Below are 17965 nucleotides of genomic sequence, written 5' to 3'. Positions count from 1 at the left end.
AACAGCATGGTCTGCTCTAGGAGGCAGTGGGAGCCCTGTCACTGGAGGTATTCCGCAGGGCTGGATGTTTATTTGCTATGGGTGCTGTAGTGGAAATTATCAAACTGGGAACAGAGACATTAAGGGCACATCCAGCTTGGAACTCCATTTCTCTCCTCTGCGTCTTTTACAGACAGAATACTAAGAATGATGCCGCTGCACGGTGAGGACTGAGCCAACTCTTACTTTGTTCAACAAATAAGCATTGGAGGATCTCTATTTCCACAGAAAGAAGGCAAATGAAGAGGACAGAAGAAGGAGAGAGACCTTCCCACCCCATCAGCCCTATGCTGCAGAGAGGTGGGCACCAGGGCCTGCCCGGGCCCCACCACTAGGGACAGCCCCCAAGGCTGGCTAGCCTAGCCTCTTCGGCAGCCTAATGTTGGGAGCTGTGCTGGCCTTATAGACCCTCTGTGATCCCACACCCTGCCCAGCCTGGTGTCTCTGGGTCTGGAGTCAGCTTACCCAGGAGCAGCTGGCTATCTCTTGGCTGTGTAGAGGCCCTTTGCTCTCTGTCAGACATGCAAGTTTTGTGGGGAGGATGGGCCCCGGAGAGGGGAGGACAGGCATTACTAGCTTAAATCAGGGGTGAGGTGGGAGGATGGCTGGAGAGGCTGTGCTGCAGGGAATGGACCATGGACCAGGTGTAGGGTGAGGTTCCCTGGGCACAACCTCAGGGCAAATGACACAAGGCCTTGCTGTGCCTCAGTCTCCCCAGTCATAAAGAGGGCTATGGCTTTCCCTACCTCTCAATGAATTATGTGCCTGACATATAGGACGCTCTCAACACATACTTGTTGATGGAAAGGATTATTATTGTTGTTGCTATTATCTTTTTGTTAATCCCTCCTCATGGTTCTTATTTTAAGTAACCAAAGGTGACCTCTATCTTGACCAGATTTAATCACTCGAAAGCCCAAGGTGTGAAGAGGGGATTGTGTGTGAGCACTCTAGGCAAGCTTTGGTCAGACACCCGAGCTTGCCCTGCAGGTGGGGTGAAGCCCAGCCCTGAGTCTCCCATCTGTCTATGTAGGCATGAAGATGGGCACCAGGGAGAAGGGAGGAGAGCAGTAGTACCTTGGTAGTCCTGGAACCGGGCGTCCTTTAGGGTCCTGACCTGCCACTGAGGAGTGTGGGGTGAGAGTGTACCTTGGGTCCAGCCACAGAAGCCATCTTCAAAGTTGCAGTAAAAACCCACAGGCAGTTTCCCTATGGAAAGAGCAGAGAGACACAGTCATTTCCAGGGCCACTAAAGGCAAAATATGCCAACGCCAAGTCGAATTAGCCAGGCATGACCAAATTATCTTCACTAGTAATATAGCTCCCCAGCCAGAATGCTGGATGACTAATGACACCGATTACAATGAAGAGAAGCCCCCAAGCCCTAACTGATGCCCGTGCTGGTTTACAGTTTTCTTATCTTCAGAAGACAAAATAGGAAAATAACTCCTCAGCATGGGTGTTGTTAGTCCAGTTGTATATCTGACAAAGTAGAGGCTCAGAAATGTGAAGCAACCTGACCAAGGTCACACAGCTAGCAGGTAACCCAGTTAGGACTCGAACCCAGGTCTTCTGCTTCTAAATTCTGCGCTCTTTATACTGATCCACCATGAATGTGACCCCAGGAGAAGCCACTGTATAGCTCACTACATTTCTAGTGGTTGACACAGTGTCCAGACTGTGGTGGTGGTTGTGGTAGTGTTGGCTGGGGGTTTGTCTGGGTCCATCAAATTACCTGTCTGCAGAGACACATATTGCTCAAAACTTTCCATTTGCTTTCCTTTATCTCCCAACCCCCTTGCAGTTAAGTGAAGACATATGATGTGCTCTGGCCAATGAAACGTGAGTGGAAGTGATGTGTCTTCTCTGAATTAAGGCTGCAAAAAGCCCTTGTGTAAATCTTTGGTCTCTCTGTTCCCTTGCTGAAACAACTAATGAGAGTTCTTATTCCTAAGGGTGACACTATATTGATGGAGGAGCCTCTGCCAGCCTGGGTCGCTGAGTGAGCCTGTGGAGCAGAGGCCACTCCCACCCACATCCTCATTGGACGGGTACTGTAAATGTTATTCCAAGCCACTGACATATGGGGTTTATTAGTGCCGCATAGTCCTGATCAAACAATCCCAGTCATTGGGGCCTCTTTATATCATCAGTGGGCTCAGCACAAAGGGCACGTCATCTTTTTCTCTACATCAGACTGATCTCAGGCCCCACTGAAGAGGTGACAGTGAGCTTTCTAGACTGTATGTTTCCCAACTGCCCACAGAAGGAAGAGGAAAGGATAAGAGGGCGAGAGAGAGAGCTCACTTTCTCCAGCTCACTCTGAGCAGGGCTCCAGGAAGGGCATTCAGCCCTGAGGAGCTAGTGGGCTATTCCAGGCGATTCTGATGGCCCCCAACACCTCCCAGCCTAGCTGCGGAGAAGCCTGTGTCTCCACGTGGGAGGAAAGAAACTCTCTAGCTGAGACCCACAGCACTGCATGTCCTTCCTCTGTCTCAGCCTTCTTGGCAGCAGCAGGCTGACAAAGAGGGCCCTAACGCTTCCTGGCTGTGACAGCACCTTAGTGAATTATTACTCATTTCCCCCAGATTCTCTGTGCATTTCACACAGAGGCAGAATTATAAATTAAAACAGGCTGTCACTGACTTTGAACATCTCTTCCCATTTATACCCCCCTGAAGAAATCATTTCCCCCTAAGCCCCACATGTTTCTGTGATTAAAAATCCCAAAGCTAAGAAGAACTTTCTGTTTTATTTTTTATTTCCCCCTCAAGGGATCCCGCATCTACTTCTTTTGCAGAAACCAACTGGTGGAAGTGACCTTCTCATGGAGTGTCCTTCACAAGTGAGTTTTAAAAACCAAGGCCCGACAGGGCGCGGTGGCTCACGCCTGTAATCCCAGCACTTTGGGAGGCTGAGGCAGGCGGATCAACTGAGGTCAGGAGTTTGAGAACAGCCTGGCCAACATGGAGAAATCCCATCTTGACTAAAAATACAGAAATTAGCTGCGCCTGGTGGTGGGCGCCTGTAATCCCAGCTATTCGAGAGGCTGAGGCAGGAGAATCACTTGAACCCAGGAGGTGGATGTTGCAGTGAGCCAAGATTGTGCCACTGCACTCTAGCCTGGGCAACAAGAGAAAAACTCCGTCTCAAACAAACAAACAAACAAGCAAAAATAAACAAAATACCCCAAGGCCCATGATAGAAGATTCCAGTGGGCAATGGATTCCTGGAGGAAGGAGGAGGCCGGCCTGAGGTGGGAGACGCACAGTATGTCACTCCCTCCTTACCCTTTTAGGAGGCAGAGGGAGAGAACTGAGCCTGGATCATGGGTATTGGTAGCACAACAGCACTGGAATCCAGACATATGGGCTCTAGTTCTAGCCTCATCACTTCCTGCTTTGTGACCTTACATAAGCCACTTCTTCCTTAGAACCTCAGGTTCCTTATCTGTAAAATGGGGCAATATTAGTGTCTATTTTACTGTGCTGGTTTGAGGATAAAGCAGGGGAGACATTGTGGAAACACTTTGTAAACAGCCAGAGAGGTGCAAATGTAAAGTGGTGGTAGTGTTATTAATTGCCATTCACACCTAACTTGGAGCTAGTTCATCAGAGTATGGCTGAAACTGACAGCAAGTGCCTGCCTGGCTCTCTGGAAATGCCTGTTGGAGGCTGCATATGTGATAGCTCTGCCTATGCCTTTCGGCCAGACAGGATTGAAGAAAGCCATCAGCATTCTCTGTCTCTGGAATCCCATTCTTGTTTCAGCTTGGCATAGAATCCAGGGTGAGCTGGGAGTGGAAACCCCTTTCTTTCTGGCTGATTCAATAACGGGAGAGGAGGCAGACAAAAGAGCAAGACAGGCCAGTGGACAATTGATGTGGCAATTAAAACCCCTAAGGAAGGAGAGCTGAGGATTTCCATGATTGTAAACTCATCAGGGCAGCGTGCTCAGTCAGAAGCCACTCCTGCGGAAGCTGGTGGGGTTAAGGTTAAGAGTCAGAACAAAGACCCCTGTGGATTAGGCTGCAACTGGGAAATCACCACGGCCAATTGCTGAGCAAAAGGTTGGCCTGCGGGATTGGGTCTAATGGTATCAACTCATCCTCTGATCATCCTTTTCTCTTCTCATTCGCCCCAAGCTCCTACTCAAGTCAGCACACTGGAGGACTTCAAAACTTATTTGCTGAACAAAATGGGAGTGGGCTCAATCCTCTAACTCTTTATCACTCAAAATGTGGTCCAGGGACCAGCTGCAGTCTCATCACCTATGAATCTGTAAAATGTGTGGAATCTCAGGCCTTGCCCCAACCCACTGAATCAGAATCTGCATTTTTAAGAGGCTCCCCTAGTGACTCCTGCGCACCTTAAATCTGGAGAAGCACTGTTCTAACCAACCGCCTTCTTGGGCTGTAGCCAGTTATTTCATTGGCTGGATGGCCAAATCGCGCTGTGGGTAGGTCAATCAATCCTGCAACATTTGGCAATTATGACACCTGATTCCACTCTAAGAGAGACAAATTGGTAGAGTCATGGAGCTGTGACCTCAGCAGCAGCTGTGGGAGCTGCCAAGTAGAAACTCCAGGCCAAATGACACTACTTCTTTTCCTTCCTGCGTGACAACTCTGTTAACATTTTTGATAAATATGTGCTATACATTTTCTTGAAAATATAGAGTCATGGGAAAAAATGCTAGAAGAAATACATCAAAATATTACAGTTATCTCTGAATGTTTGAGAGGGAGGATTATGGGCGATAGTTATTTTCTCTTGTGTACATTTCTAGATTTTCTGTATTTTACAACCAGTATGTTTTATCTTATAATAAAGAAATACACTTTTAAAACACTGTTTTTGCCTGGCAGGAAGAGTATCCCCAGCACACAGATGAGATTATCGAGTCCATGGGGGAAAAGTGATCTGTCTGCAATATGCAGTGAATCACTGACCTATCCAGGGGATGAAGTGGGAACATCTGGCCCCTTTCTAGGGAGCCACATGCCATCGAGGCCATTGGTCAGAACACAGAGAGAGTCACGAAGACCTCCTTCAGTGCATTATAGCATCTGGGATGTCTCACTTGGATTTGGCGATGTTTAATTAGAAATACAGGAGTGGCTGTATTGGAGAGGGGACCGAGAGTACTGTGTTGGAGTGTGGGTTTGGAGGAGAGAGTATGATGGACAGATGAGTATCATGATTGGCTAGAAAAGGGCAAGGGAATGTCACCTCCATCTCAGGCCCTCCACTCATCCTGGACAACTCTTAGAATTTTTAAGGGCTCCAAAGAGATCCAGATACGTTGCCCAGAGTGAGTCTGATAATCTGTTTGCAGCCCCAGCATGTGCAGAGGACACCCTCTGGGAAGGTGTGGGGAGTTGAGGCTGGCTTTTGGTAGGGGGAGTTGATTAAATGCAACCTACTTTCCCCTTCCAAATTCCAACCATAGCAGGGTTTTGTCAACTACCCTGGCCTAAGATGAAAGACCCTCAGGAAGGTTCTTCAGAGGACCTGGCCATTCCTAACAGAGCTGCAGTGTGAACACCTGCTCAGAGGAAACATTTTAACAGGTTCCAGACCACCTGGAAAGAGCTGGTGTAGTCAAGCGTATTTTCCTAGGATGTTGGTGTTGATTCTGGAAACCATCCCCATGAAGAAAATAATAACATGAATAATACTGGCTAACATTTACTGAGCACTTACTTTGTGCCAGGAGCTGCTCCAAACACTTCCTGCTTGTTTCTCAGACATCAGAGTGTCAGTAGGCATCACTTTACAGATGAGGAACCCGAGACCCAGAGGGGGAGGCCCATGATCTGAACCCTCCTACCCCCAGAGAAAGGTGGTAGCAGAGCCCTGGACCTCCCTGTCTCTTCCTGGCCCCTTCATCTTGGGTGTGTCTGTGGCTAGGTTCAGTGCTTAGCATAGCTAAGTGCTGGAAGCTCGTGAAACAGAGTTTACCCTGCAGTGGTTCGAGTGTGGCTCTGAGGTCAGACTGAGCCTGAATCACTGCTCAGCTTCTGGCTATCAGTTTGATCGTGGACAACCACTTAAACTCCGTGAGCTTCAGCTTCCTTGTCTATAACAAAGATGGGCCCTACAATAGCATCACACAGGATGTTGTGAGGATGAAGCAAGTTCATACATGAAAAGTGTTGAGAACAGCTCCTGACTCATAGAGTAAAGGCTCAACAGGTAAGCTGGTGTTGTTGCTGCTGTTATCTTCATGGGAATGGTTTTCAGAGTCAACATTAGTGTGATGGGGAACACAGCAAAAATGCCGGAAAGGATAAGGCACACAAATAAGAAAAAGGATATTTTCTAAGAGTTTTGCCAAGATCTGAGTGGGAATAACTCTCCTGAATTGAACTTCCCTCCCAGCAACTGCTTTCTGTAGCCAAGAACACAGTGGGGGTGTTCTCCAGAGGGGTTGCTCTGACAGCTTGTCAGAGCTGCTTTTCAAATGTGGCTGAAAAAGCCTCTGGGCCCCAGGTTCTTGCCCTCGGTGCCTGAAGTAGACTGCCCTGAAGCTTGGAGCTGGCCAGGAAACCAATAGTGGTAAGCTTTGGAGTGGTGGGAAATGCCCTGAGCCCATAGTAATGGACTGGATCCTGAAGGCTCAGGGCTCTAATCTGTCCCTGACATGCTGCGTGACCCTGAACAAGTCAACTGCCTTATCTGTGCCTTCATTTTCCCAATTGTCAATCAGGGCATGGCCTGTCCGACCTGTGTCCCAACTGGGAAGTGGGTATCAAAAAACTTGAAAAAGGCAATCGCGAAATCACACAGTTCAGAGGCACTGCTGGAAACACTGCAGACACAAATAAATAGAGACACACATACAGGCCCCTGAACAGGGCACTGTGGGCAGGACTGGCTTCACTTTGGGCCATGTGTGTAGTGAGAACTGTACGAGAAAGGCCAGGAGCGGAACAGAACAGGGCAAGCAAAGCCCTTCCCTGTAACTCTTTGCTGAGTTTTACCTAAAAACATACAACTATTCCATTATCATTGGGAAACTTCACTTGAAAGTTTTGTATAGAAATGAAGTTTTAAAAATGGGAAAATGGATGTCTTTATTGCTTAATTTAAATGAGAATAAATGAAACCTTCTCCACCCCCCATAAAGGGTCCAGATGACTGGGGGCAGAGGGCCCTGTTTTAAAACATATTTTGGAAACTTTCTTGCAGGCCAGTGGGGTCTGCATATCTGGGAGGTGAGGCATTTACTCCGGGTCTGGGCCCCACCCCAGGCACCATTCTGCCTCTTCCTTCCCTAGTCCAGGCTCCATTTCACTCCTGCCCCTGTGTGGAGCTTTCAGTGCTTTGAGGGAAGATGCCGAGTAATTCATCTCTGCTCCAGGATCTGGCACGTTTTCCAGCTGCCTGTAGGCATTCTCGAAGCATTGGTGGTTTCCGTGGCAAAAACATCAAGGGCTCTGGAGTGATTACTTCTGGAGAGGCAGCTGCGGGGAGCACCATGTTCAAGTGCAGGAGCACCAGCTGGGAGTCTACTCCGCCCCGACTGCTAGTGGGGCCTCGGCAATTTGTTTTCCCCTATGGAGTCCAAGTTTCCCAACTCATTCTTTCCTCTCATCAACGAAGAGTCAGTGAGCACAGACGCTGTGCCAGGAATCATGAGAGGTATTGCTACGGGAAAGAGGACCAGACTCAAACCACCCACAGAGAGGAAGAGAGACATGGAAATCACCTCCATAAAACATAATGGATGCATGCCCACTAGGATGGCTAAAATTAAAAGGACAGATAATATGACGTGTTGGCAAAGATATGGAGAAAGTGGGCCCCTCGTAGGATGCTAAATGCCCAGAATAGGCAAATCTAAAGAAACAAAGATTAGTGGTTGGTTCAGGCTAATGGCAGGGGGTTTGGAGCAAAATGGGGAGAGATACTACAGGTTCCTTTTTGGGGTGATAAAAATGTTCTAAAATAAAATTGTGATGATGGTTGAACAACCCTGTGACTATATGGAAAACAGGGAATTGTACACTTGAAGTGGGTGAATTGTATAGGAATTGTATCTCAAAGCTATTCATAAAAAGTAATGGCAACGATGATATTTGGATGGATCCACTGGATTGTGGGGGAAGGATCCAGAGGGAGAAGAACCAGTGGTACTTGTGGGGGACGGTCAGGGAGGCTTTCTGAAAGAATCGACTCAGGGCGAATCTTGAAGTAGATGTGACTCGAGAAAGGAAAGGGGAGACCATGTGAGCAAAGCCACGGAGGCATGAAGGATCTGTAAGCTGGTTCCATACGGCCGGAGCTGGGGTGCATGGAGGAGGGAGACGATGAGGGGCAGGTGGAGAATGAGACTTGGAAGGCGAGGGAAGTCTGGGCATGGAGGACTTCCAATGTCACATTAGAGCTGGGCTTTGTCCTGCACGTTTTCTCTGTGCCTTGAGGATGCTGACAGCATAACTTATAAGATCTTGTTTGGTTCTTGACTTATATGACTACGGACCAGGCTATTTCTAGACTACAAATCTTAGCTCTGCCTCTTGAAGACTGAGTGGCTTTGCCATGAGAGGAGTCACAAGTGTCATTGGATATTGGGAAGGCTGTCCATACTCTCATGCCTGGGATAATGGGGACAACAGGGGGTTATGAGCATGGGCTGGGCTCAGGCAGGGTGGGGTAGCCCCATCTACTCACGGCACATCTGGCTCTCATCTTCTCCCTGGGCGCAGTCCTGGTGGAAGTCACAGGCCTGCCCAAGCTGGAGGACTGTCCCATTCCAACAAGTGAAGGAGCTCTGCAGGGCCATCTTGGAGCCTGGGGATGTTCCTGGAGAGCACACAGACATACAACCATGGTGAGTTTGCATGGCCCCAGGCACCAGCTGGCCTGATGGGTTGGTCCCATGGGCAGGCTGCAGGGACAGCATTATCCCGCTCTGCCTTTCACATCCCAAGGCCTGACTGAGACATCTGCATCTCCATCTGGCCACATCCAGGGCCAACACCAGCAGGTAAGAGGGGTCAAAACCCCTCACGCTCATCCATGGCCTGCTGGGGTATCTCACTTTCTAGGAAGGTGAGCAGCAGAGTGGTCCATGTTCCCTCCACGACATTCCTCCTTGGGGGTCCTCAAACCCATGACTTTAGTGTGCCAAGTGGATGGCCTCCAGGTGGAGTCTCACCTGCACAGACAGCTCCACCCTCAAGGTCAAATTTGGGGTGCCAAGAGGTGGATCTGGTCTAGTGCATGTCCCCCATGTTCTTGACCCCAGGTTCTACCACTGGAGTGACTTATTGAGAAGATATTAGAAAGATGCAGCACTTCCTGTTCTGGAATGCAAAGAACACCATCACGCAAGCCTGGGCCTCAGATCTGGACTTGGATCCTCCTGCCTGGCTGTATGAGGCTGACCATGTCCCTTCTCTGTGTGGCCCCTGTCCTCTCCTCTATCAAAGGAGAGATTTCTGTTAGATTGCTAAGGTTTGCTCTAGTCTGAAATTCTTAGATAATTAATTTTATCCAGAGGGGGAAGGGATGGGGGCAGTTTATAATGAAGATACACAGTTATCGGTTTCTGGATTAAGAACAATGCATTTTGATAATGAATTAACGTGTGACCACTCACATCTTTGCAGGCCCCAGAGATTCAGACAACAGGAAGGAGAAGGCTGGTCTGTCTTAGCCTCCCTGACCAAATGGAGGGCTTTGCCTGGGGACCACCTCACAAGGCCTGGCTGGTGCCTCCTGCTACTCAGCTCTTGGCTGGTGTCAGATGGGGAGCCTCTGGCCCCTGTGGAGATGAGCAGGTAGGGCTCACCTGGGTCAACACCCCGAGTGAGCCTGCCTTACCCTCTGCCTTGTTTTCTAGCTCTATCCTGGTCATAGCTGGTGCTAAACCCATCTCAGTGCTCAGGGCAGTGGGGGAAGATGAACTAGGACCCCACTTGGCTAAGTCCCCCAGCCTCTCTGAGCCTCATATGGGGGTGGGGCGTTTCCAACTCTGGCTGCAAATCAAACTCAACTGATTCTGATGCAGTACTCTCCAGGTTAGGTGATCTTTAATATCTAAAATTCCATGACTTCCTGGTTCAAAGGACTCTTCCCAATAGCACTGAAACTAACATGAAGCCCAGCTTGTTTACTTCTGGAATTCCTCCATCTACTTTAGCACATCCAGCCCTGTGAGGAAACTAGACAGGTCTTAATGATGTCCATTTCCTAAGTGGGAAAACTGAGGTCAGAGAGGTTCAGTGACTTATCTCAGGTCACACAGCTGGTATGTGGGATTCACACCCAGCCTCTCTGACTGTAAAGGTGCCCTCTCCATCTCACAGAAGGAGATGCTTGTGCCCTCTTTTCTAGGGTAGTCCAGATAAGGCAAAGTTTGTCAAATGACAGCAGATGGCCACCCAGCATTGTCCACCCTGCCTCCTGCAGGGCATTCTCTGCAAATACTAGTCATGGGAAAACAGATCCCACCTCCTTCCAGTGAATCATATCTGAGCCCTTTCACCTGCTCTTCAGGGTCCCTGTGATCTGGGCCTAAATTGCCTTTGCCTCTCCCTCTGCCTCTCCTCATGGACTCTGTGCTGCAGGCTCCCAGAGGGTGATGAACGTGGTCATGTGATGGTTGTGTGATGATGCACTCCATACTCTGCTGATTGAAATCCTGCTGTCCGTCCAGGTCCAGCTCACAGACACCGCCTGCAACAATCCTCACATCTTCCTCCCCATCTCTGTTTGGGAGCTGCTGGTTCCATGCAACCTGCCTCCAGAACGCTTGTGCATGATCCCATCATCTCCATCAAGTTGTTTGAGCTTGGCATTCCCCCAGCCTTAGCAAGTGCCTGGCCCCTAGGAGGGTTCATGAATAGCCTGTGTGTAAGGTTACCTATCTTAAGTAGGCTGAATAGCAGACCTTCAAATAGACACATCTGAATCCCCAGGGCCTGTGAAAATGTTACCTGTGAAAATGTGGTAAAAGAAGCTTTGCTGGTGTGATTAAGAATCTTTAGCTGGAGATATTAACTTGGAATATCTAGGGTTGGGGGGTATGGGCAATGTGATCACCAGACAAGAGAGTCAAAGTAAGAAGTAGGGACTGTGAGGGTGGAAGCAAGCATTTGGAGTAGTGGGAGGAAGAGGTCACAAGCCAAAGGGTGCTGGCAGCCTCTGAAAGCTGGAAAAGTCAAGGAAACGATTCTTTTAAAGCCTCCAGGAGGAACCCGGACTGCCTGACATGACTTTAGTCCAGTGAAACTAATTTCATACTTCTGCCCTCCAGAACTGTAAAAAAACAAATTCATGTTGCTTTATTACGTTCGTGGTAGTTTTTACAGCAGCAATAGAGAATGAACACTCCATTGAAACCTGACTCCCGCTGAAATCCCAGACAGCCGAGGCTCCCATCATCGGGAGCCCAGAGTAGATTTAGATCCACTTCTCAGTGCTCTAACTTGTTTTTGTGACTAGATCTTTGCGGTCCCCTGGACTATTCACCTCTACCTTTTTCTTACTCACACAGAAGGAAAAACACCACCCCATTCCTCCCTGGGCCTCAAGATAGCCTAAGCAAGGTTTCCCCAAATAACTTATAGATTCTAAGTGCAGGAAAATGCACAACAAAAAATTAACCTTGAACAATACAGGTTTGGACCCACTTATACATGGATCTCACCCAACGCGGATGGAAAATACAATATTTTTGGGTTTGGCAGGGCTGACTGAACCTGTGCAGATTTGGGGGTCCCGGAACCAATCTCCCATTGTATGGAGGCCATATTCTCAGACAAACACACAGGATCAAAGTACAGAGGGAACAGCAGAACGAGACACAATGCTCATTTTAGGATGTAAAATGTCAAATTCATTTTGCAGCTTTAATTTTGGGCATCAATTCTTCACCTGTCATTCGTGTCCTCTTGGAAGCTGGAAGGTAAAATGCTTTCTGCACACATTGGTGCTGGTCCCACGGAAGGTGTGGTCTCCCTAAAACAGTGGGAGCAGATGCCCGCTTGCCTGGGGAGCTGACGGGGCTGTGTCCCAGGAGTTGAGAGCACCCCAGAAGCAGCACCTGCTTGCTCACTAAACTTGTAACAACCAGGACAGGGCAGTTCTATTCTTTCTACTTAGTAGGAGAAAATGGGGAAGGCCAGTGTCCTCTCTGCCCCTCTTTCAAGGCACAGGTATTTAGGATAACAAGAAAAGTTCTCACATTTGCTTGGTGATTTTGTTTCCAAGTCACTTTTTCTTATGCCTTACCACAGAAGACCATTAAATATAGTTAAGACCTTATTACCCTCACTCCCAGCCCTGCTGCAGAAAACATAAGTGAACTTAAAAATCAGCCAGGCACGGTAGCTCACACCTGTAATCCCAGTACTTTGGGAGGCCAATGTGGGCAGATCACGAGATCAGGAGATCAGGACCATCCGGGCTAACATGGTGAAACCCCGTCTCTACTAAAAATACAAAAAATTATCCGGGTGTGGTGGCACGTGCCTGTAGTCCCAGCTACTTGGGAGGCTGAGGCAGGAGAGCCGCTTGAACCAGGGAGGCGGACGTTGCAGTGAGCCAAGACCATGCCATTGTACCCCAGCCTAGCAGACAGAGCGAGACTCCACCTCAGGAAAAAAAAAAAAAAATCTATGAGGTCTCCCTCAACTTCCTGGACAAATCTAGGCTGTGTCTGTTTCATCCACACCTTATGTCCCAATGTGCATGAGTGTTTCACACACCAATCACCTGTCATTCCTCAAAGAGGTCTTACAGCTTCTTTTACTTTCCTTCGTTCTAAAAACAGAATCCAATTGTCTGAAGTTCAAAAGCAGGGTCGAAAGAAACAAAGAAAATGCCCAGAATCCCACCACCCAGAGGCCACCATTTTTAACATCTTGGTAGATTTCTCTTTGGTTTAGTTTCTTCTGCCCATGCTTTATAAGTATGTATAGTTGTGTCATACATATGGGCCTTAAAATAATTTAGGTTGTATCACAAGCTTTTCCAAAGGTTTTAAAATTTTCCCATAAAAATCCTTTTTAATGGCTACAATATTGTGCAATATGTCCCATCATTTATTTAAACATTATTCAATGATTGGGCTGCTAGTCTGTTTATGATAACGCCTTGAAGAATATCTTTGAGCGTAAACCTTTGCCTGCACTGCAGATTATTTTTCACAGGATAGATTCCCAGAAGTGGAATTACTGAATCAAAAGGTATAAACATTTTAAAGGCTCTTAATACAGATTGCCAAATTGCTTTCTAGAAGTTAATCCAATTTACACTCTTCACCAGCTGTGTTCATACATGCACATCCCTCATACTACATCCTGGCCAACCCTGAGTTTTACCAGAATTTTTATTTTTAACTAAAGGTATCCCTCTGCTGTTTTATTTTGGATTTCTTTGATAGCCAGTGAAGTTGGATTTTTGTTTTGTTTTGTTTTGTTTTGTTTTGAGGCAGAGTCTCACTCTGTGGCTTAGGCTGGAGTGCCGTGGCGCAATCTCAGCTCACTGCAACCTCCGCCTCCTGGGTTGAAGTGATTCTCCTGCCTCAGCCTCCCAAGCAGCTGGGATTACAGATGCCCACCACCATGCCTAGCTAATTTTTGTATTTTTAGTAGAGACAGGGTTTCGCCATGTTGGCCAGGCTGGTCTTGAACTCCTGGCCTCAAGTGATCTGCCCACCTTGGCCCCCCAAAGTGCTGGGATTACAGGCATGAGCCATCATGCCCAGCCTCGAGGTTGAATTTTTTCTCACATTACTAGCTTTTTTTTCTTTCCAAATTTATTTTTTAGGGAATTGCCAATGTATCGATTAGGTTCTTCCTGTTTTCATACTGAGTTGTATGAGGTCATTAATAAGGATGTGAAACTATTTATTATATGCGTGACAATTTTTCCCAGTATTTTATGTATATTTTCATTCTGTTTATAATGTATTTTGATAAAGAGGCATTTTAAATTTTCTGAGACAGGGTCTCTGTCACCTAGGTTGGAGTGTCGTGGCGCAACCTTGGCTCATCCTAGCCTTGACCTTCCCGACCTCGGGTGATTCTTCCACCTCAGCCTTCTAAATAGCTGGGAATAGAGGTGTGCAGCACCATGCCTGGCTACTTTTTTTTTGTAGAGATGGGGTTTCACCATGTTGCTCAGGCCGGTCTCGAATTCCTGATCTCAAGCGATCCTCCTGCCTCAGCCTCCTGAAGTCTGGGATTACAGGTGTGAGCCACTGCACCCAGCCTGAAATTTTCATATGATGCCACCCTATTCATATTTTCCTTGGTGACTTCCTCTTCTGTATGGATGCTTACAGAGTTTATTCCATGTGGGATCAGTAGGTCACATGTGGGTTACCCTTTGGAATCTTTGGCTTCCCCTCTCCTCTGGGGACACCTTCCCCCAACTCTTCCTCTTTTGGCACTGGGGATCTAGATCTCACCACCTCATCTGTGCCATTTTCATGGATTCTCCTCTCCATGAATGGCCCTTTCCCTTGGGTACATTACCTCTTCTTACAATTAATGTGGTAGACACTCCGCTGCATATCATTACTATAGCTTGTATGCCTGACTTCCTCATCCAGCTGCAAGTGACTTGAAGGGAGGTGTCAAGTCTCACCTTCAAGAGCCTCAGACAGTGTCTGGTATAAAGATCTAAATTCTCCCTATTTGGGAATTGAACTGATCCTGTGTATTAGCTGGGGAAGGTCTCATTATGCCCATTTGATAGTTGAGAATACCAAAGCTCCGAGTGGTTACTGGCTGGCTGAGGGATTGGTGGAAACTCACGGATTTGGATCCCTTGTTCTCTATTCTTTATGCGGTCTCCAAGGAGTGGTGATGGTGGGCGTGGAACGTCAGGCTGTCAGCATCCCTGCCTTTCACCCACACACCTCGACAAGGGAGGAGGTCCAGGAGCAGGAGCCAGTGTGGCTTCCACTCTCTGATGCCCTGGATTTTGTCCCCTGGACCTGTCTTCCTGGGTGGAAGCACAGCAGCAGCCCAGAGGTGCCTACGTTTTCAGCACTGCTACCAACTCCGCCCAGTCTCCCTCCCCGAATGGAGATTTCCAGGCTCCCTGGCACAGCCTCCTCCGTCCCACAGGGAGCTTTATGCTTGCAGAAGAGTCAATTAGATGGACGCCTGGTACTGTGATCTCTACTGCCAGCCCAAACCCCAAACTAATGAGGCACAACAAAAAACAACGCTCTGTCTTCTCAAGTTCTTCTCAAGTTTTTTATGGGGCCCATAAATTCCAAGAAGGAATGTATCCTTGGTGAATGATTCTAATCAAGGGCCTGAGTTCCCAAACAGCATCTTCTGTGTGGTTATAAAATGGTTGTTCTGGCCTGCGGTGTAGAGTACCCTGAGGCCCCGGCTGGCCACAGCCTGCAGAGCAGCGAGGAAGGGCAGTGGCTTGGAAGTGAAGAGCCAGCTCCTCTTTCCCGTCGACACTTCTGATGCCTTCTGCTCATGTGGTTCCTGGTAACCACTGAAACACCTAAATGCCCTAATAGGCAAAAGTAAGGGAGATCTGAGATCAAGCCACTCTGCGAAGAGTCGCTGCTTGGCGATCTTTTATTAGTAAGGGTCCTTTCTACAGGAATTTACATATTAGCCTTTGAAACGGCACTTCCCCCAGACTAACAATGTAAATCACAGGGGGTTACCTTTTTATAGCATTTTAATAGCTTACAATGTATTTTCTTTACCCTTCGTTTGAATCTCATAAAAAACTGGAAGGACCGTTGGTAATATGCTCATTTGATTAATCAGAAGACTGAGGATGTAAGAGCCTACACAATACACAGAGAAATGATTTTTAGACAATAAAGCACTACAAAAGGTAACCAGTGACTTACTGGGTACTTTGCGAGTGGTCTCACAGCTAGTAAACCACAGATAGGGGCCCAAGACCTGGTCAGATGATCCCAGCTCGAGTTCCTCTCGCATGACTCAGATTAAATTGTCTTCTAGGAGAAGCTCCCTGACTGCCCATGGGAGTCACTTGGGAAGTAAGGAATATTTTTGAAGTTCAGGCCAATGAAATCAGTATCTCTGGAGGACAGACTCTTGGCACAGGTGGTTTTAAAAGTTCTGGGTGCTGTGGCTTACACCTGTAATCCCAGCACTTTGGTGGGCTGAGGTAGGTGGATTGCTTGTGGTCAGGAGTTTAAGACGTTCAAGACCAGCCTTACCAACATAGTGAAACCCCATGTCTACTAAAATACAAAAATTAGCCAGGCGTGGTGGTGGGCACCTGTAATCACAGCTACTTGGGAGGCTGAGGCAGGAGATCCCTTGAACCTGGGAGGCAGAGGTTGCAGTGAGCCAAGATCATGCCACTGCACTCCAGCCTGGTGACAAAGTGAGACTGTCTCAAAAAACAAACAAACAAACAAACAAACAACAACAACAACAACAACAAACTGTTCCTTGGGCAATTCTCAGGGGCATATGGTTATCATTTCCTTGGAGGCCTGGAGATCTTGGGCTGAGATGCCTGTGTATCAGGGATGGGTTCTTCACCTTTACTATCTTCAGTGTTGATCTCAAATCCTGTCTCCAAGGCCCCTTCCATCTCTGATATCCTGTTCTGGGCAGTAGCTGTTGGTGGCTACATGTTTATGAGGTTGATTGGATAGAGTTAGTGTCGACTTTATTAATGCTGGCTGTTGTTAATGACTCTCCCATGAAGACTTCTCCCCTCCGGGGCATCTTTCCAAAGCCACACACCCAGCAAACTTGCCTCTCAGTGGGATTTCCTGTCTCAGTCATCTGTCACTTGCATCCTGGAACATCTCTCCTGAAGCAGCATGCCACATTTGTTTGTCCATTTATCTCCTCTCTAGATATAGTAGAAATTAGTTCAGATTTGCACTGGAGACACACGTGGCCCAGGTCAGGTTATGTGAATTGCTGTTCTACACCACAGGTGATTTATTGGGTTCACTCACTGAGAATGATGTCTCTTCCCTAATTGTGCATTCAAAACAGAAACCCACGCATCCTCCACTCCTTCAATCGTGTTTTAGAGATTTGATGCTACAAAACCTACAGAACTCTCCTAACTCAAATTTCGTTTTTTAAACGAATGTCAAATTTTAGGGCGCTTAATCTTTAATTAGGGTGATTTATGTGTCATTTTAAAAAGGCACATTTCTATCAGCTTTCTGGCCATCTCCCACCTGCTTGCTCTTGCCTAACTAATGACACTCATTAAAAGAGGACATTTGAGTGCTGTTTTGGTGAGAAGGGAGTCTTACTCTTCAATTAAAATGAGGGGAGACGACATGTGGGGGAACCTGGTGTCTAGGGGACTCAGGTCAAACCTGGGGCTGGAGCTGGAGTCCAGGGGACTGGACCATGATCTGGACTAGGAAAATCAGGCTCTCAACAGCCTCAAGACATGAAAATGGATGGTGACATGATGAGAATGTAGTCGAGTGCACAGACTAACGGCTGCAGATCCCTTTCTGACGTTAATGGGGGTATTGGAAGGCCTGAGAACTGTGTAAATTAAGCCTGGCAGAGACCAGTCCTGCTGAGGGCTTTGGGCCTCATCAATTGTAGTGTGGACAACCTCATTAAAGAGCTGGCATCTTGGGTTTCTATGACAAAAAATGTAAATCAGTGAGGAGCAGGTCTCGCTATGGATGGCTGCTGGTGGGCTGGGTAAGAAATCACGATTCCGTGAAGTAGGAGAGTTAGTTTGAGGCCTAGCCTTGCCACCAGCCCTCTGGGACCATGAGCAAGTCTCTTTCTCTCTGGGCCTCAGTTTCCTTGTTTGTAAACCCTCTAAAGCCAGCCATTCATAGTTGCCATGGGCTTAGGCTGTTGCGTTAATGGTGTGTCCACACACGCCTATATCAGAACCATGCAGGAGCTTCCTGGGCCTGACTTCAGTCCTATAGAATCAGTGGATCTGGGTGGGGGGCC

The 17965-nt window shown here is 47.7% G+C and overlaps 1 protein-coding gene across 1 annotated transcript in view; it reads right to left on the bottom strand.

The window, feature by feature from the left end:
* Window positions 1-17965, bottom strand: part of ALK (ALK receptor tyrosine kinase) — a 731594-nt gene that overhangs the window by 130568 nt on the left and 583061 nt on the right. The window contains exons 6-7 of the mRNA XM_054476638.1: window positions 8718-8849; window positions 1117-1248 (exon numbers count right to left, since the gene is read on the bottom strand). Coding sequence (XP_054332613.1) covers window positions 1117-1248; window positions 8718-8849 — 264 coding nt within the window. The remainder of the gene's footprint in view (window positions 1-1116; window positions 1249-8717; window positions 8850-17965) is intronic.

Source organism: Pongo pygmaeus, chromosome 12 (assembly GCF_028885625.2).
Source record: "Pongo pygmaeus isolate AG05252 chromosome 12, NHGRI_mPonPyg2-v2.0_pri, whole genome shotgun sequence".
In the NCBI taxonomy this organism is placed as follows: Eukaryota; Metazoa; Chordata; class Mammalia; order Primates; family Hominidae; genus Pongo; species Pongo pygmaeus.
This window is presented reverse-complemented; position numbering and strand designations above follow the sequence as displayed.